We start from the raw sequence: 20,974 nt of genomic DNA, 5'->3' as shown, positions 1-20,974 counted from the left end.
CTTGATCACTGTGTCTACCGTTGAATCCACACATGAGCACCTTCAATTCTCTCTTATTACTTATGTTATTCATGGTTCAATTTCAAACTTTGTGCTGTTCAGAAACATCACATTGCCAACAAACAGGAATTAAATGTTTTATATTGAAACTCATAAATAGGATTCATCTGGGGTTCTCTGTTTGTTTCATGTTCACCATGTGATAGTGTAATAAAAGTGGATCACCTTGAGCAAAGAAATATAGAGGGCAAAAGAATGACTTCAAAAGAAATCTCCTCGATTTCAGAGTAAACGAGACATTTTTTGACTTCAGGGTTTGTTCTGAGAATCAGCGGAGACAGCGAGATACATTCTGAAGAGTAATGTGAACATGTTGAAATGAGTGCGGCCTTAAAAAGTGAAATATCTTGGAGATTTGTATAAATGCAAGCAAAGTTATTGTTATCCCTTACTCAATCTATTAGAAAGCATGTTCCTACAGTTTAGCCATGGGTATGTTAATACCCATTCATACAACCAACAAGTAATACGCTATCTGTGGAACTGCATTGTTAGATTCTCTCTGACTCTGTCTGACAGGTTCATCAGTGGCCCAGCTGAGGGCAACAGATCCTGAGGAGCAGCCCCTGATGTATGGGGTTTCAGGAGAGGAGGCAATGCGATATTTTTCAGTTAACAAAGACACTGGTGTTGTCTGGCTTCGGCAGCAGCTGGACCGTGAGGTAAATTCAAGGGACACACATGATGCAGATTATCAAAGCAAAAGTAATTGTCAGGGTCATTTTGGTAATATGGGATACTTTGTATAAGGAACTTCTTCTCCTTTCAGCTTTTCCCTTCAATGAATCAACCTTCTCCCTCTAACCCTATTCTCTGTATCCTACTTTGTATCAGGAATATCATCACATAATGAAAAAAAAGGCCAAGAAAGACATGGTTTTAAGTTCAGAAGAGCATTGCTTGTCCACTTTTCTCACTGAACTTTATCGATCAGATATTTATGTAAAGTTAATGCTTATTCTTGTCTGTGTCTATCAGACCAAGTCAGAGATGCAAGTTGAATTCTACGTGAGTGACATCCAAGAGGTAAGGGGAAGATCAGCACTAGTTCATAGTTATGGCATCCTCCGTCACAAGCTGACATCTAGATATACGCAGACCACATGTGATAAAGATTCATTCCCTCTCAAGTCATTTTGACAACTGGCTACCACAATGTAGTTTACTTACTATATATATTAGTTACAGATGTTAAAATTGAGAGTAATCTGTCATATAGTCCAGTTATCCTTCACTCTGATTTATGACATTGTACAGCTGATACAAGTAGTGTGCAGGTGTGTTGGAGTGATTTTGGGCATCTCTTTCCTCCATCAGGTTGTCAAAGACACAGTAAACATTCAGATTGGTGATGTGAACGACAATGCTCCAATCTTCCATGGGCAACCTTACACTGTGCACATACCTGAGGTAAGGCTGCATGCAACTATCTGTGGAAGGTAACTGTGAGGTTTGATTTAAAAGTCTGTCATGACCATATTATAACTTATTATGATCAATCTGCCCATGCAGAAGGTTTTAATTAAATGGCTATTCATAGTATTTTATATCACATATTACGACAAAAGGTAAGGCACTGTGCATAAAATTCCTTTTTGATTGTTCCTATGGACAAGCGCTCGTTTCAATCAATTCATGGCGCTCATGTTGGAAAGAAAAAATAGTCACTGCTGCACTGGACTGTTTCTGTTCTTCTCAGAATTTGCGTCTGTCTGTCTTCTGTCTGAAGCTGCTATGTCCTTATGTCCTTCATACCATCTTTCTCTCTGCTCTTTGCCCCCTCTCCCATCTAATCCTTTATGAAATAATCACTAGACTGGAGTGCAAGACTTCAAACAGAGGCTGAAATCCACACAACCAAACACAACCACACATATACACATATCGTTTGTTTGTATTGAGCACTTACCCCTTTCTGAGTCTCCACCAAATCTTCAATTTGTTCACTGTTTTTCCCCTCTCCAATCTATAAAGTAAAAAGCAAGGAAACTGGAGAAAGAGGGGTTATTTAGCCTGGACCACCACCCAAGGAAGGCTTTTTGGTTCCTGCCACCACTGCTAAATTGGTCACAGGATCTTTAAGCTCTGCTTACAAAAGCCCAAAGTTCAGGTCCCTGAAAGCCATCAAACAGACAGTAGTTTGATCCTTAGTATTATTTTGTCAGTTCCCTTGTGAATTCTTCACCTCCCATGCCTATAGACATAGGCTGTTTTATCTGACGCAACTGGATGTTGTAGTTTATCCGTTTCCTCTGACACAACATTATCTGTAAGTCATAGCCACTTCTCAACAGTAACAATTATTTTAGTCAAAAAAAAACACTATATGAGGCTAATTTGAACATAAACACATTTTCTAAAAGCACCTGTGAGGGTTCCCAATCATCCAGATCATGGTCAATCATACCATGCCAACTGGACTTAGTTTCTTCCCTTGAAGATATTTTTGAGGTTTCCTCAGTTGAAAAACATTTCTAAATGTTCTTGTTTTTGTGTCACACTGTAACAAATGTTCATTTTTTTCAATGCACCAAGATTTTTTTGACCTACAAGGTGAACAAGGCTGAAAAGTAAAGGGGTCAAATAATTTAGTGAACTGCCTTTTTGCATGCCATAGTAGAGATAAATAAGAGAGCACAGCAAAACATCAACTACATCAGTTTATTGAGAGGAATGCTAAAATATGTGGTATGACATACATAAAAGTGAAAAAAAAAGTGTCTGATAGAAAACACTTACATGTAATGGGCATGAATACCAATAACAAGGCGCAAAATGGATTAATCAAAGCCAAAAGGAGGAGAAACTCGGCACTAACTGATGCTGATTCAGATAAGGAAGGGGGCATGTTTAGGAGGGCCTGATCAGCGCTGCTTTGTGCACATGAAACAATTTGAGTGGCAAGGTGAGCAGTGCAGTTAGGAGAGAAGGGGAGTGTGTGTAAATGTAATTTTAATTTGAAGAGCCATAAAGAGGGGGAAGGGGAGCAGGTGGGCTGCTGACATTCCCTTGTTGTTAATGAGCTTACCAGATTTACAGAACAACACACTCAGCCAGCGGCAGAGACTGGATACAAAAAATGACAAATATCAGCAAAACAGCAGATTGGCAATAAAATAAGTCCATTATTTGATGAGGTGATTGTTTAAAGCTTGAGCATACGTAAACTATTTTCACTTTTCATGACTATAATCTGTGGCCCCAATCGCCGAACTCTGCATGGCAAACTTAAAAAATGTGTAGTGTATAGTTCACGCACCTGAGTATCTCCAGAGTCATGCATTAGTTCAATAACAACCCCCAACAGTCAACCACCCCCAAGTTGCCTAACTCACACTCCCCCATTGGGAGTCAGCCTCTCTGGCAGTGCAATTGATAATAGCATCTGCACAAACCTAACTTATTTTCAAACCATTCATATGATGACCCAGGACACCACACTTTAATTATTTCCTTTTAGTCACTTCTGATTTTTTCTTCTGGGCGAAAAATTAGTGTAATATATTCTGTAGCAACGATTGTCCAAGCAGCTTAAGCATTGTTGTATCACACACATTCAATTTGCATACATTTACAAATCATTATCAGACATTTTCCATATTCAATTCTAAATGACCTGGAGCAAGGTATACCTCTGTTGATAGTGTTGGCATTATTTTGGGCTGAGTCATTTATTATAGCTTAATAAAATTTGGATTTCTGCTCTCTCTCATCCTTGTTCCATCGCCCATACTCAGTCTTACCTACGATATGCTTTGCACAGGAATGCTGTCTATGATAAGACTATCCACAGAAGATTGTATAGCCAACTTCAGGTCAGCTGAAATACAGCAGATTAAAATGTATTGGAAAACTGGTAAAAGGCTTTGAGTGATAAATATCAAAACTTCATCTGTTTGCTATCTCTCAGGTTTGTCAGGCAGGTGAATAAAATCCCTCCCAAGAATCAATTTTCTATCATCCATATCTCAATGCTCTAACCTGCATTAAGTTCTGATGAACTACTACTGATGTTGGAACTATGTTAAAACCAAACTCCCCATGGTGGAAGCCATTTCAATAAAAAATCAGATTGGTAAACATAGCTACTTTCTGAATTTCTTATTTGAAAATTGGCTGTTCATGAAAATTGGGATTTTCTGTTTGTTTGCTCCTAATCTACAATTGAAATAACATTAAAGAGATGTGAATGTCTATGGCACAGCCTCATTATAGGTCAAGTCAAGTGAAATGTATTCATATAGCACCCAATTACAACAGTAATCTCACGTCACTTTACATTTAAAAAAGGTGTTGTTCATACTCTTTAAAATGATTTACAGGAACCGTACATACATGAGCAAGTACTTGGCAGATGTTGCTAGGTAAAACTGCCTTTTTCAGGGCAGAAACCTTGGACAGATTCAAGCTCAATGTAGGTGGCCTTCTGTCTCCACCTCATGCTTCATAGCTGGACTTTAGGAAACTCTGCGCTCTCTCATCAGACTTCAAGATCCTCCCAATTTCTGGCCAGTCTTCCCTGTACGAACCTTGATTCCCTCGCTGCATTCTGGTATTATGAACTGTTCACCCGCTACTGGAGCCTCAGTGAAGTCTTTGAACTTTTTCTCTGTTGGTGTGGAGTCATCGTACCAAAGGTGTTACCTTTGGGTCCATACCATTCGTTACACTCACGGGATATCCCTCAGTAGAGTAAGCCTATGGCAGCGTAACCAGGGGGTAGCCTAGGCCAAACTAAATGAGAAAATTGAACTCATACCTTTTTTAGATATTTTGAGTGATTAATAAAACACTTCGGGATTGATAATTAAAGATTATATCTTCTTTTTTTCCTTCCGCTTTTCCCTTCAGGGGTCACCACAGCGAATCAATTTTTTCCTTCTAACCCTATTCTCTGTATGCTCCTCTATCACACAAACTACCTTCATATCCTCTCTCACTATGTCCATAAATTTTCTCTTTGGTCTCCCCCTATACCTCCTGCATGGCAGCTCCAATTCCAGCATCCGTCTATATATGTTCACTATCCTACCACTGTACATGACCAAACCATCTCAGTCTGGCTTTTCTGACCCTCTCTCCAAAACATCGATCTATGTGCTGTCCCTCTGATTGACTCATTCCTTATCCTATCCATCCTCGTCAAAAGAAAACCTCAACATCTTCATCAGTGCGACCTCCAGCTCTGCCTCCTGTCTTTTTGTCATTGTGACTGTTTCTAGTCCATACAGCATTGCTGGTCTCACCACTGTCTTGTACACCTTTACTTTCATTCTGGCTGATAGTCTTCTATTGCATAGTACCCCTGACATTTTTCTCCACCCATTCCAACCTGCTTGAACCCATTTCTTTACCTCTATTTAACAGTCTGTTGCTCTGGACTGTTGACTCTGGACATTTCCCTCTCTATGCTTAATCGCCTGGACCTGCTGTCCAGCATTTCTATCTCTATCTCTCTTTTTTTGCCAATCTGTATAAGTCATTGTCTCCCTCCCTACTGTCCAACCAAACATACAAGTCATTGTGCACCTTTTGATTTGCCTTTGCTACCACTATTTTCACCTAACACTGTATCTCCCTGTATTCCCGTTATTTCAGTTATACTTTTTTGGAAGATAATTTCAATACAATGCAATAACACAGACATAACTTTAAAAAATACAAGAAGGAATTATTTATATTGAAAAAGAAGAATATACAAAAACAAAGGCTTATGTAGACACATACACCCTAGAAGTTGAGGCTAGCCCATAATGATTGGAGTATCATCTTGTCTGGTCTTTCCAGTAGTGTAATTGAATCTAATGGTTACTGAGCTGGTTGTGCCTGGTTGACAGGTGCAGGTCTAATAGAGAATTTTCTTGACACTAATATCCTGTTCCTGTTACAAGGAAGGGGGGGATTGAATGGAAAAAGAAAAATAAAGAAAGCAAGGTGGTCAAATGACAAACAGTAAATACTGACTGATATCAGGCTAAAATTATACTGTATCACCACACTTCCTTCCTTTCTTTCTGCTTTTTGTCTGCTCCCGGTCATTTTCCATCTAACCACCAGATGTCCACATATTCTGTATAGTTATTTCCTGTTTTACTTTTAAATTATTTACCAAGCGTTTTACTCTGGCTTTGTGTAATCCTAACAATATTTTGTGCACACTTGTCTGCCAATGTTTATGTAGCCCCTATTTCATTATCACTTGATGTCTCCCTTGCTTCAAATTCCTGCTGATGGTTCCTTGTTTAGCCATTACTTTTTTCTATAATCCTTTAAGGAATGGCTCATTTGGGACTTTTGTCCAGGTGGACTTTCCACTTTGTTTGATTTTTTTTTTGTTTGTTTTTTAAGAGTTTGTGTTGTACAAATGAAGTTGTTGTATTTAATATTATTCTGAAATTATTCTTGTGTGGAAAGGAAGGATTGCTGAGACGAAGGAGAGTTCTAACTTTATTCCTTAAACAACAACACCTGAGTATCTGTGAACTTTCATGGACCATACTTCCCCTCGACTTAAACCAAACCCCAAGCCCCTAGTCCCGTGAGGTGAGAAGCCATGCTCCTTACTGTCCTAAACACATCCCGCCCAACATCCATAGGGTCTCTCATGGGGGGCTTGAGTAGCCTGCCATAATGACTGCCTCGTCCCTCTGTTGAAGCAACGGGAGGCACCGAACGCTGGACCTGTGGAAGCACCGCAGGGACCTTGAAGGAGGCTGACTTTGATGGGGAACCTGGACAGGGAACACAATCTCACTGGCCACATTGTGTTCTGCTCTCAGCCAATCCAGCGTGACTTGTTCTCTACGCTCTTATATCCAGCACAAAACTCCTAACACCTGTCTCATGAACCAAAAGAGCCTATTGTATGGGGGTTGGGGAGGCAAGGGGTGAGTGTCATGTCTCTCAAACACTACCTGAGCTCTGTAGGCACAAATGACTGAGGAAAACAGAGGTGAATGGGGCCTAGGATCCGGGAGCTCCTGGGCCAAAAGGGTCGGAGGGGAAAGTATCAGACGGGGTAGAGGAGCAGAGCTCTTGGCCAAAAAATTACCCTGGGACTCGAAACGGCTGACCAAGAACCAGCTCGGCGGGTGATGGGTTGAGGTCGTCCTTAGCGGCTGAACGTAGCCCAAGCACAACCCACAGTAAATTGTCCACCCACTTACCATCCAAGAGCGCAGCCTGCAGTGCTGCCTTAAGGGACCAATGGGACTGTTAGCACAAATCATTAGCCTGACGGAGGTGTATGCCGTTGTACAGTGTATCTCTGCTCTCAATGACCCTGCCAGTGCCGACCAGAGCGCTGTGAATTGTGAACCTTTGTCAAAAATGATGTCTTACGGGGTGTGGATATGGGTGACCCAGGAAGATAGAAGCGCCCATGACACGTCTGAGGTTGTCATTGAAGACAGCGTGACAGCCTCCGACCACCTGGTAGTTCAACCAACCATGGTGAAGAGGTGTGTAAAAACCCTGAGAAGGGGGTAGACGGACCCCCAGATTGACATGGACATGTTCAAAGAGCCTGCCCGGAACTGTTCAAGGGGCGCCTTAATGTGCCTGTGAATCTTAGCGCGCTGGCATGCCACACATGCACCTGCCCACTCATTGACGTCCATACAGATGCCAGACCATACACACTTTGAGCATACCAACGTCACCAATTTCCCACCTCCCGGGAGTGACAGGAATTGAACCAAGTCAAACACACAACAATGTCAGGCCACTGGAACCACTGGGCAGGGATGGCCAGTGGAGAGGTCATAGCAGAGGACAGGGCTACTTTACTGAAGAAGTCAATTTCCGGCAGTCCAAACTGACTCTTAGCCAGCTCGACTATCAGGCCGTTTTCATCCAACCAATGGGAAACCAGTGTTAGGTGCTCCAGGTGCTCCTCAGCCAACAGGCTGGCCACAAGTATGTTGTCAAGGTAGATGAAAGTAAAAGCAAAGTCACGCAGCACTGAGTCCATGGGCCTCTGGAAGGTTTGAGCGCCTCCCTTCAAGCTGAAAGGCAAGCGCAAGAACTCGAAAAGCCCAAATGGTGTGATCACTGTGGTCTTGGCCACATCTTCTATGCGCTCAGGCACCTGGTGAAAACCGTGCACCAGGTCCTCCTTGGAGAAGATGGTTGAGTCTGACAGCTGTACAGAGAAGTACTGATGGTGGGGGATGGGGTAGCAGTCATTTGCGGTGACATTGTCCAACCAGCAAAAGTCACTGCAAAGACACCACAACCAAATGGCCTTGGGCACCATGTGGAGCAGAGAAGCCTACAGGCTGTTGGACAGCCTCATGACACTCCATGGTGGCGAGTTTCTCTGAAGCTGTGGTTAGCTTACAGTGTCAAGGCTCCACGCCCGCATGAAATCATGAGGATGAAATGCTCCACACCATGTTAAGTAGATGCGGTGGAAAATGCGTGTCTCGTTCGCGACGGAAAATTCACCAGCAAACATTGGTACACATCCCCCTATGCTAAAAAATTAGCGTGCATTCGTGTCCCAACTCCCCCTGTCTCACACAGATAGGTGGCAAAAGACACGGCATCAACTAAACATTAGTTTGCGACATCCACAAGCAGGCCATTGGCACACAGAAAATCTGTGCTGACGATGGGGACCTGGTCTTGGCTGGGCGGCTAGGGGAGAGGCACTAGCCTACACCAATGAGAAGGGCAGGAGAAAAGAGAAAGACCAGTTGGGAAGGGGAAACGTGTGAGGAGTGAATGGTGAATGCGACAACACAGGAAACAAAGGAATGAGAGTTAGAGCACGGGAATCCATGAGGACTGACTGATGAGTTACGACACGGGAAACAGAGGTATGAGGGGGATCACACAAGGAGCGAGTAGTATTTTTTGACATCAGTGAGGAGAAATGACAAGATATTATTATACTGCAAATGTGTCACCTGTTGAATTTTATTTTATCTCAAAAGACTTTAAAGTAAAAACTAGAAAACCAAGTATGATGTTGCCTTTTAAGATAATGGTCAACAAATTGATAAAGTACAATCAATTAGGTTCTTATGTTAATTTCTTGAATCTTTAGCTATGGGTGTTAAATGTCTTCCTTCAGTACATGCCATGTTATTTTCAGTGTATAAAGACAATTAAATAGATTTTTCTTCAAGATCTTCATGTGTCCTGCTGTATTGTAGTGTGTAAGAGACTTACAGGTTTTGTTTCCAGGCAGATTTGCATATTAGCACATCTTATCATACAGTATCACATCATATAAAAATCACCATCCTCTGATTAAAAGTAAAGGTTCATCTTCGCACAGGGGAACAGAAAGTAGCTGCATGTCCCAATGCTCACAGTAATGACTTTTGGCTGTTCTTTGTTTTCGCACTCACCTCGGAGCCAGTCGGGCCAGTCGGGCTGTCGCATTCACCAAAACCAAGGCTCAAATTGTTGTGAAACGATGGAAAAAGTCAAAGTAGACACATCTGTGCATTTCTAATGTCCCCCATAAGCATAGGTTAAGTGAGAGGCAGCTTTCATCCAACAAAGAATTATCTTTGCTGGGGCGGCTCTGACTCGAGTAGTGTGGTCAAGTAGGCGACCCTTAAATTGGAGAGTTGGCAGTCTGCATGCTGAGGTGTCCTTGGGCTGGACACTGAACCCCCAGTTGTTCCAAATGGTCTAGTTAGGGCATTGTTCAGCACCTCTGGCGTGTGTGTAAATGTGTGAACCGATTTAAAATGCTTTAAAGCAGGATGTGAAAGCACTAGGTGAGTGGAGACCATTAACATTATCATAGCTTTACGATGCAAGAAGAAACTACAGAGATATGCATTATTTCACCATTGGATAACTAATCTCTCCAGGGACTATCATCACTTCAAGGTTTTGATTACTATACAAGGATGTTCAGGAGGTAGGGCGTCTTTAGGGGTTTTATTGGCAACAAAGGGCCAGGGGTGACAGGGATCAGGGGCTGGCAAGGAGTCACAGGAGTCACAGAAGGCGTCAGGAGTCACAGGAACCAGGAGCTCCATATGTTAATACAAATACTTCATTATGTCGAGTTACAAAGCATTGATAAACCATTAGTAGATACTTAATTGTGCTTTTATAAACCACTGTTTTGTACATGATCAACCAATAGTAAGTAAAAGATAAACATTGCTGTATATTGTTGTAGATTCTTGAAGAAGAAACAATGTTGTTGATTTGTTTTTTAAACATTGGTTTTGAGTAGCCTGTTTGGTTCAAAACATTTGCATCACACTAAATAAGAAGATTAAGATGTGCTTAATGGTACGGTCATTCGGCAGAGAAAGTCAGACTGAACTTCTTGATGTGTCAAGTCATTAATGATTGCAATTAATTAGTTCCTGTTAATTTTGCATAAACTGAACACCAGCTTTCCTCAAGAGAACATTAAGGCAAAACAATGTCTGGGTATATAGATATCTAAAAAAGACCTTTTGACATTAACACGACCCTAACAAAAGCCTGCATTGTTTGTCTATACTAACCATCACTACACAAACCAAATGTGACTGGTGTGAAACTGTAAGATTTCAAATGTTCAAGCGTGAAAAAAGAAGGTTCTTTGATACCAAGAAGTGAGTGAAAATGGGTGAGACAACAAAACAGAGTTCTGTCTCTGTGTACCAGAGCCAGTTCATTCATTTAAAGCACAAGAGGCTTTGCTGTTTATGTTATCAATTACAAATCCTACACTGGTTTTCACTTACCCAGACGCTAGTCGGGTATGGGGAGCTTGCCAGTAACACTGGTCTGTCTTGAACTAGGAGCTGAGTCTGAGGTGCTGAGGAACTGGTTTTTCCTCCCTCACCTATGATCACGAGCTTTGATTTGTGACCGAAATAACAAGGTCACGTATCCAAACGTGAAAAAAAGTTTTCCCCACTGGGTGTCTGGGCTCTTCCTTAGAGATAGGCTGAGAAAGTTGGCCAACCGGGAGGGGTTCAGTGTAGAGTTGCTGATCTTCCACTAGATGTCAATGAGATGGCTCGGGCATCCAGTAAGGATTCCTCCTGGACACCTCCCTGGTGTGGTGCTCCCAGCATCTCCAACAGAGAGGAGACCCTGGGGAAGACCCAGGACACACTGGTGTTGTTCTGTAGGCTGGCCCAGGAACGCCCCTACATCCCCCCGTAAGAGCTTGACCAGATGGCCAGGGAGAGGGAAGTCTGGGTCTTTCTGCATCAGCCGCTGTCTCTGCGATCTGACCCTGGTAGAAAATGGATGGATTGATGGTTTATTTTGATCACAAATCAAATCTTGGCAAATGTCTGCTCAAATGGGTTGTCAGAGAGGAAATCTGGCCTATGGAACAGTGTTCCATGCATCTTTTCCAGTCCAGGGATTAATACAACAAACCCTGCCTGCACATCACATGAGCTGCAACTTCTGATAGTAAATCACTGCCTCCCTTTGTCTTTCTGTCATTTACTTCATCCTGCCGAGCATGAAGAGCACCTTGATTTGTATGCTACATGGAGATTGGTGCATATTTGTCTGTCAAAAAGGAAAGGCTTGTGTTAGTGAGTGACCATCAAAAAACAAGAGCGAGCGAGAAAGAGAGAGAGATAGGAGACAGGGAGGTTGAGGAAGGAAGGTGAAAACAGGAAACTACTGGTTGAGAGGGCCAAGATTTAAGGGGGCAGGGGTGCCCCCAAAAGCCATTAAAATTTGATTCACCTATTCCTCACTATGAGAATAAATCAACCTGTCTTTCTCTCTCTACCTTTCTTTCAAGTGTGTTGGTCCCAGCTGTCTGCCTTTATCCTGCCTCTCCCTCCCCTATAACATTCATTTGGTTTCACTGAAATAGAGACAGCTTTTTAGGTTCTCCATGTCGTGTCTTTCTTTTTACATCTATTTCGGACAAAATGCGTTTTTGTAATTGAGTGGATGATGCAGGTGAACTGATAGGATTGATAATTTTGCATGTTATGTGAATGTGTAGCCCAGGGGTAGAGTGTGCGCTTCGCATCTATGAGGTCTTGGGTACAATCCCCGGCATCTCCGCTGTAATTTGCTTCGGATAAAAGCATCTGGCAAATGACTGTATTCTACTGAGGATTTTAATTTTGGAAAGAGTGAGAAATATGTTTATCCCAAATTCAAGTCAACATCCTATGTGAAAAGCTCAGAGTTTTTGTTTATCTGTTTGGTTGGTTGGTTGGTTGGGTTTTATTAAACTCCAGATACACCCACAAACATACACTTATGCACATGCACACACACACACTCAATCACATAAAGAATTGGCTCATGCTTGAATGTACACATGATTTTGCTACATTTCTTGTATCTAAATATATAACTTTTTCAATTTGCTCCAATCAAAATTGACTGGAGCAATTTGGAGTGTCTTCTCCACTTTTGAAATTAGAAGTGATGCTTTATCGAGAATTATGGAGTTCAAGAAAGGCAGGTGGGAATGAAAGCTTTACTGCTAACAATTTTCTCTCTTTTCTGTTGGGCTCATAGTGTGTTTACTTGAGAATAATAGCAAATCACCAGTAGATGATGTTGTTTTTCCTTTATATTTGTTCTTACACACAGCATTAAGACAACAAGAAGGATTTAGCCACTGAGAGTCATAATCTGTTCTTACCCATCTCAGTATGGTGATGGATTTCAATAGCTGTTTCGAGATCTACAGACATGCCACAAACCATGAAACTAGTGTATAGATAATGGTACCCCCAGACAAATAAAGAAGAAAAAGGAAATAAAAAAGGGATGGAAAAATGGGGGGGGCGGCGCTGTCTTTTTTGCCTTTCTTTTCATAAAACAAACACCCACTTACAAAACTGTTGGTTGTGATTCATTATGAACGTGCAGCATCCAACTTGACCACGGCTGTGACAATGGCATAACTTGATCATCTGGTTTTAGAGTGTCAGCGGATTGCTGGCTCTGCTAAAAAAAACAAAAACCTCTATAGGGCTCCCACTGTAGGTCCTGTCAACAGTTTCATTGTAATATTGCACAGTAAACATTCAGAAAGATATGTACCACATTTTTCAGGTGTCCCTAAAAGATTACCTTCTGCTGTCTCTTGGAAGCCACGCTAGAGCAAAGGAAGCAGGTATACTCAGAGGGTATACATCATTTTCTGCCTATAGGCCTCCTTATGTGGGATTTGATGACTGTCTGTATCAGTTAAACTTGTAGTAGGCAGACATTGTGTTGTTACTTAATTGGAGATAATGATACAGATCTATTGTGATAAAATCCTTTCCAGTGAGCCACTAATCTCCGGAACTGCTATGATCTCACCACTAATCTGTTGATGGAGAACAAGTCTTATACTCCACTATGCCAGCTAGCAAACTTGTTTATGTGATGTGATTTTCCATAGCTTGATCTTACATTATTTTCTATTGAGAACATCTGCTTTGGAACTAGTGTGGTATACATTTTATTTCAGCAGCATTTATATCTCTTTTTAGCATAGCTGTGATTTTTTTACAGATTCTGACAGTGATTAGCTTAAATTAGTTAAGCATGCAATATTATTAAATTAAAGAATAATTACGAAATATTTGTACGGTGTTTATTTTATTATTTTCAAAAGCACAGTTGAATGCCACAAATGTCAATCTTTTCTGTTCCATTTAAACCCTATTTTGATTATACCAGCCTATATATTGAAATTTCCCCTTTTCTGTTCCATTTAAACCTTATTTTGATTATACCAGCCTATATATTGAAATTTGCCCCACTGTAGGATGATATATAGGCAATAGTGAATATATTGGTGGAAGGATGATGGCATTGAAGCTGCCAGGCAAGAGGTCTAGATGAAGACCAAAAGAAAGATTTATGGATGTAGTGAAAGAGGACATGAAGTTAGTTGGTGTGAGAGAAGAGGATACAGAGAATGGGGTTCGATGGAGGGGGTTGATTCACTGTGGCAATTCTCTATATATCATGTTCATTCCATCAACAGGTCTGTTCATCTACTTTCCTTCCAAATGATAAACCAAGTAGTCGCCTACCTGTCTGCCTGTCTTCTTACCAGCTGAAGTTGTTCAGTCATCTGGAAGTTCTCCTTGACTACCCAACTCCTCCCTGAATAAGCATACAATGCTCTTCCCTTTTCAGCTTCCACCACATTGCCTTCTGCTCTGCCTTTGTCCTCTTTACCTTTCTTGTCCCCAGATTCATCCCACAAACCACCACCCTAAACTGTCTGGCTACACTCTCACTTACTCCTACTTTGCAGTTACTGATCTTCTTCATATTACGTTGTGCATACAAGAGGTAATCTACCTGCAAGCTCCTGCCTCCACTCTTTTAATATACACTATATCCACTACACCCATTTCCATCCTTTTTGCAAGGTCTACCACCATCTGTCCTTCTGTGTTCCTATCCTGGATACCAAGCTTGCCCATCACTTTTTCATCACCTCTATTAGTAGCACCAACATGTCACTTAAAGTCTGCACCAATTACCACTCTCACCTATGGGGAAATTCTGCAGTCCTTCATCTAACTCACTTTAGAAATTCTCCTTCTCCTCTAACTCTCATCCTCCTTGTGAGGGCATAGCCACTAACAACATTGAGTATCACACCTTCAATTACCAGTTTCAGACTCATAAGTCTATCTGACATTATTTTCACCTCCAGAACTTTCCGAACAAGCTCCTCATTCAAGATAACTCCCACTCCATTTCTCCTCCTGTGAATACCATGATACGCTTCTGGCCATGCTACCTTTCTACCTCGTCTCCAGGACACACAGTATATCCACCTTCCACCTTCCTGCATCATGTCAACCAATTCTTTAGCTGTCATTGTCCCGATTTTCAGAGCCCCTACTCTCAGTCCCAGTCTCTTACCTTTCTTCTCCTCTCTCTGCATACAAATACACCCTCCTCAGGTCCTTCTTCAACCCACAGAAGCCCAATTTCCACTTACCCTGTAGGTTATTGGTACCAATGGCCATTGATGTTAACCTGGGCCTTGACCAATCCAGTATGAGATTCGTAGGTGTGATTCCCATATTTGGTTTTGGCACAAGTTTTATGCTGGATGCCTTTCCTAACGCAGCTCTCTAAGTTTATTTGGCAATGGTACTGGCTCTGAGACACTGGCTTAGTGATTAGCTTATGAATGATATATTTGTTTGATATAGCCATATTGAGGGAGGTACCATGGTGTACTGGTTAGTGCTTTCCACTCGAACCAGTAGTGGAAATGTGTTCTCTGGAGTTACGAATCAGGCTTCTCCATCTGGAAATCTGATGGAAAAGTCTGAGTTTGGTGGTTGCCAGGAGAACAGTACTTGTCTGAATGCCTTGTGCCAAGTGTGAAGTTTGGTGGAAGGGGAATTGTGGTGTGGGGTTGTGTTTTAGGATATGGGCTTAGCCCCTTAGTTCCAGTGAAAGGAACTCTGATAGCTTCAGCATATAAAGACATTTTGGACAATTCCATGCTCCCAACTTTGTGGGAACTGCCCGCTTCCTTCTCCAACAAAACTGTGCACCAGTGCACAAAGCAAGGTCTATAAAGACATGGATGACAGAGTCTGGTGTGGATGAACTTGACTGGCCTGCTCAGAGTCCTGACCTTAACCCAATAGAACACCTTTGGGTTGAATTGAGCGGAGACTGAGAGCCAGGCCTTCTCATCCAACATCAGTGTTTGACCTCACAAATGCACTTCTGGAAGAATGCTCAAAAATTCCCATAAACACACTCCTGAACCTTGTGGACAGCCTTCCGGTAACGTTAAAGCCGTTATAGCTGCAAAGGGTGGACTGATGTCATATTGAACCCCATGGATTAGGAATGGGATGTCACTTAAGTTCATATGCGATTCAAGGCAGGTGAGCAAATGCTTTTGTCCATTTAGTGTATATTATTATGCATAGCGGACATGTGGCAGAAGGAAAGTACAAAGAAAATATTTCTCCAGTTCTGTCTAAGTAAGCGTGGTCTTCTTTTCTGCAGACGTGCATGAGCGCTGATATGATAATTAGGTCCCTTCTCATCCAAATGATTCCCCATTGTCTGAAGCTGTCTGAAGATGCAGAATCTTCTTTTAGCCCTCTAACCCCCTCCCCATCCCCTCTGGTATGTCCCCAACATATGTGGTTTGATATATAATTGAGTTGTGCACTCGATTGCTCCTCTCCTCTTTTATCCCTCTCCCTGCAAGACCCAGTTCTTAGGTTAAGCAAAAGGCATAAAAATGAAAATGAATTAAATTTAGACAACGTGCATCATCACTGGTTCACAATGATGCATCAAGAATTGTCATCTTTGATAAGGCTGTGATGATACTTCAAACAATGACAGAAACTGAGTGGATCATCTTCAAGTTTGTGGTTATATATCTTGTTACAGCAAAGCAGTAAATAGCTCTGATGTCACAGAATATTTCAAAATTTGTGTGACAATGTGCGATGCATGTCACTCTTGGCTTCTGGTGAGATACAAGTCAGGTTTTGGTTTTGGCATATAAGGTATGAAGAATGTTGGTTTAAATTTTAGATACAATTCGGATTTTGGATCTTTTCACTTTGATGTAATACGATAAAGTTGGTTATATATATAATAATACTTTGTCCCTTATTAATCCTTCCTGGGGAAATTCGTTCTCTGCAATCAACCCATCATAGATGAACCATGAGCAGTAGGCTGCCATCCACCAGAGCCAGGGTTTCAGTGTCTTGCTCAACAGCACTTTGACACACTAGGAGGAGCCGGGAATCATCCCGGAATGCTTGGTTCCAAAGCTGATCACTCTACCTCCTACTCCACCCCCCATATAAATATACAGTGTTATTGTGTTACTGATGTGTCAGCATGCACATAGACAAGAGTTTAGCTGTTAAACTGATAATTCCAATGTTTAGTTTCCCCAATAGTCCTCTCCTGATATGTTGTACTTTTCTTGTTTGCTTATCTTGCTGTCCTTGCTCTTCTCTGCTGCAGAGCCCCACAAAGGGATTGCAAATGGCAGTGATTCTAAACAATATGTGACTCATTCTCTTGGTAATTTTCATTTCCATTCAGTTTTATTTTACATTGAGATTAAGTGATAATTACCTATTAGGTTATTATAGGACTTTCTTACCATTGGACAACCCCTGAGAATTACACAATGCCATAAAGATATTATGATTTAAAATCCAATATAGTTACAAAATGGTAACTTTGACAACATTTTATGGATAAACTCAATGTATCAAGATTAAAATTCTCAAAATCTCACATTATCTGGTAAAGCAGAGTTGAATCTTTTTAGAACTGATCTCATCATTAAAAATGTGGTAATGGGGTTTAGGTGGTAATGGGCTTTAGGGTTTGCCAGATAGCCATAAAGTAGCTCAAACTCACAACAGTATCTGTTTGTGTTAATTTTTTGACTTAGTTTCAACAATCATCCATTATCCACCACTTATTCTACACTTAGAGTCACAGGGAATGCTGGAGCCTATCCCCAGCTGTCATTGGGTGAGAACACTAGGTACACCTATGCCAATCAATCAGCCACATATCAAAGCAAACAACTTTTCACTCTCTCATTCACACACTAGGGCGATTTCTCCAGTTCCCAAACCACAAAATACAGCAGAAACCCATGCAGACACAGGGCAAACATGCCCACTCCATACAGAAAGGTCCTTTGCTGGAATTGAACCACAGTCCTTTGTGCTGTGAGGCAGAACCCCTAACCACTGCACCACCGTGCCAGAGCATTTTCATAAAACTAAATGAAAAATTAAGAAATGCTATAATAAACACATGGCTCCCCTGTTATTATGTATGTATGTTGTTCAGTATACTGCAGTCCAAAGTTGTAATGGGGCTTCAGATGTGTGACAAGCAAGCTTGACTGGCAAGTTGTTTGTGTTCTATGCATGAGAGCATATCAGCTGAGGTAATTTCATTGGATCCACTGAACAAAGACAGATGGCAAGTAATGAAAAAAACAGGCTGTAAAGTGTATCCCTGGAAGTAAACTCTAACTTTTTTAGCAAATCATTATGCCAAGATAGAGATGAGAAATTTATATTGTAATTCTTGTAAATTCTACAAGGATTATCTGTCAGCATATCATTTTCCTTTCCCGCTGACAGATATCAACAATTAAAAGCTTGCATATTCATTCATATCTCAGTTGCCCATGTTATTTTACCAATCAAACACCCTAGTCCTATTAAGAGTTCCTGAGCCAGTAAGCAGATGGAGGCATTTTAATGCTTGTTCCTGCTGTAAATCAGAGATAAGAGTAATGACTTTAAGCATCCATACACAAACACACACACTCACACTTTTTGGGGAATAATCACTGGCATTTTTTACCACAGGAATAGCACATACATTTTTTTTTGTCACCATAGACACCTGGGGTCATAGTTCAGGAGCAAGGCAGCTTTTACTCTGATGCGGCTGCAATAGCTTGTCTTTGAATATTGCATTGGGTAGGAAGAAGGTACACTTCTACATGACTGTTTAGGTCTGCACACTCAAACACCACAGACAAAGACTCAGTGGATTCAAACCACATCTGACATCAACACATCTCCTGCAGAAGAGACTATGTGCACCTAAAGGACCATACAGCAGAATGGAGGAAGTATATAGGAGAGTATATAGAACAAGAAGTATAAAGAACACTAAATACTAGTGTGGGCACAGTTTCAACTGTCAATCTACTGGAAAAGTGTCACTCTTCTTGGTCATCAACTTGAAAACTTGGCTTCCTTCCTGTTATGGAAGGAAACTCTACAGTCATTAGCAGTTAAATGATGTTTATTCAGATATCACTATATAATGGAAGTAGTACCTATTTGAAATAGTTCAGAGAGCTAGACTTTCAGTATGAATTTAGAAAGTATCCAATGTCCAACTCACTAAAGAATAAAAAAATCCTGTATATATACTTTTTTTTTTTGAAAAATGTATTATTTTTGCACATTTTCATTAATAGGCTATTGAATTTTTTTGTGAAAAATCAAAATGAATGAATTCATACTCATAAAAGCTGTGATCACAAAAAAGTGGTTACATAAGTGTTTTTATTTTTCTTGGTGAATAAAGCTCCACAACATTTGTTATTTTACTTTAATCTTCATTTTCTGATGTTAGTAGTCACTTCTGATTCAATGGTCGAAGACAATATTTGTTATTACACTGGAGATAACCATGTGAGGGATGTAAAGCAAAGGTATCCATGCTTTTGAATACACACCACATTCAGGGTTGCAGAAGCCAGTACTCTATCTCAGTATAATGTATATTTAATAAGGACCTGGGTCAACCCTGAATAGCCTATTATAAAGGAAACTTATACAAGCAGAAAGAACACCTTCACAATGATATTAACACTATGAAAGGAAGTTATCTACCGCAATATCTATTTGTTTGGCTGTGGGATTAATGAGACAGTCATAGCATAATCCATGTCATAATGTTATCATGGCAATTGGACTTGATTTCTTCCCTTGAAGATGTTTCGCCTCTCATCCGAGAGGCTTCTTCATTGCTAATGGACTGTGAATTTTTTTCTGTAAATAACTGCTATAGTTGGGAATGCAGCCACAGAGCGGCACAGACCAGTGTCTCTCTGCGCCAGTCCCCAAGCCCGATGAAATGCAGAGGGTTGCATCAGGAAGGGCATCCGACGTAAAACTTTTGCCAAAATCAAACATGCGATTTAAACCTAATAATCTCACACCAGATTGGTCGAGGCCCGGGTTAACAACGACTGGCATTGATACCGATGACTGACAGGGTACCAGTTTAAATTGGGCTACTATGGGTTAAAGAAGGAGAGGAGGAAGGTGTGTTCAGAAGCAGAGAGAGAAGAGGAAAGGCAAGAGTCTGGGACAGAGTAGAGACTTTGAAGGTAGAGTCGGTTGACATGATACAGAGAAGGAGGGTGGATATACTACGTGGCCAGGAGAGCAGGTGGAAAGGTAGTAAGGAAAGGAGTTCAGGAGCAGGCTTTAAGTTGTACTATCATGGTACTGAAAGGAAGAGAAATTGAGTAGGAGTTATCTTGACAGAGGAGTTTGTGAGGAATGTTCTGGAGGTGAAAAGAATGTCAGATAGACTTATGAGTCTGAAACTGGAAGTTGAAGGTGTGATGCTTAAGGTTGTTAGTGGCTATGCCCTGGAGGTGGGATGTGAGTTTAAGAAGGCAAGGAGGTTTGAGGAGAAGATATTCAGATCCATTTTTCGGAGAGAAAGCATATTTAACATTGCCAGAAGACTGTCACAGTACATGGTGGAAACCTGTATTTATATCTGAATGTATCTCACATATATCCTTTCATTATGTTGAAAGATCAGTGCCAACTCATTCATATTGTTTTGTGAAAAATATTTTGAAAGGTGATCATATGTGTCAAACTGAAAAAAAGGAGATTAATATTTAAGAATAAAAGTAACTGCCTTTGTCTGTAAATAAAGGCTGAAAATAAAACTGAGTGACTCCACTCTAAGTGTCTTCAATTGAGATGGATAACTTTCCTCAGCAAGATAGTCTTGCTGATGTGGCCTGTCCTTGTACCCATCCCCCGGGATCAACCCATCTGCCTCTTCCTGTGCTGTGGATCTCTGAAGCACACTGGACTTGATTACCTTTACATTTAAACAAACAGCCTGTGCTATTTGGAGGAAGTCAGCCATGAGCTCTGAAAGGGAGGTTGAGGTGAGCCAGTTCAGAGGGAAGCCTAATCAGGAGATAAGGACATTTTTGTTTCTCTTCTCATCAGATAAAGGGCTTGCACATGCACATACACTCTCGTGGTTTTCTCTATCTGTTATCTATATTCCCTATCCCCAGGAACATTCCTTTATCGCCATCATATTTAATATTCCCATGCCCTTACCTCAAGCCTGATAATAACATACATCTCAATGCTATGTGTCCATGTCCATATTTTAGCCATTTGTGTGA

The 20,974-nt window shown here is 41.1% G+C and overlaps 1 protein-coding gene across 1 annotated transcript in view; it reads left to right on the top strand.

Moving 5' to 3' along the window:
- The first annotated feature begins 488 nt into the window (after positions 1 to 488).
- Positions 489 to 20,974, top strand: part of LOC147236276 (cadherin-23-like) — an 86,217-nt gene continuing 65,731 nt past the window's right edge. Inside the window, exons 1-4 of the mRNA XM_086160707.1 lie at positions 489 to 492; positions 580 to 722; positions 1,039 to 1,086; positions 1,378 to 1,470. Of these exons, the coding sequence (XP_086016833.1) occupies positions 489 to 492; positions 580 to 722; positions 1,039 to 1,086; positions 1,378 to 1,470 (288 nt within the window). The remainder of the gene's footprint in view (positions 493 to 579; positions 723 to 1,038; positions 1,087 to 1,377; positions 1,471 to 20,974) is intronic.

This window comes from Fistularia commersonii, chromosome 2 (genome assembly GCF_037954325.1).
Source record: "Fistularia commersonii isolate RoL2024-O1a breed Wild chromosome 2, RoL_Fcom_v1.0, whole genome shotgun sequence".
Taxonomy (NCBI): Eukaryota; Metazoa; Chordata; class Actinopteri; order Syngnathiformes; family Fistulariidae; genus Fistularia; species Fistularia commersonii.
This window is presented reverse-complemented; position numbering and strand designations above follow the sequence as displayed.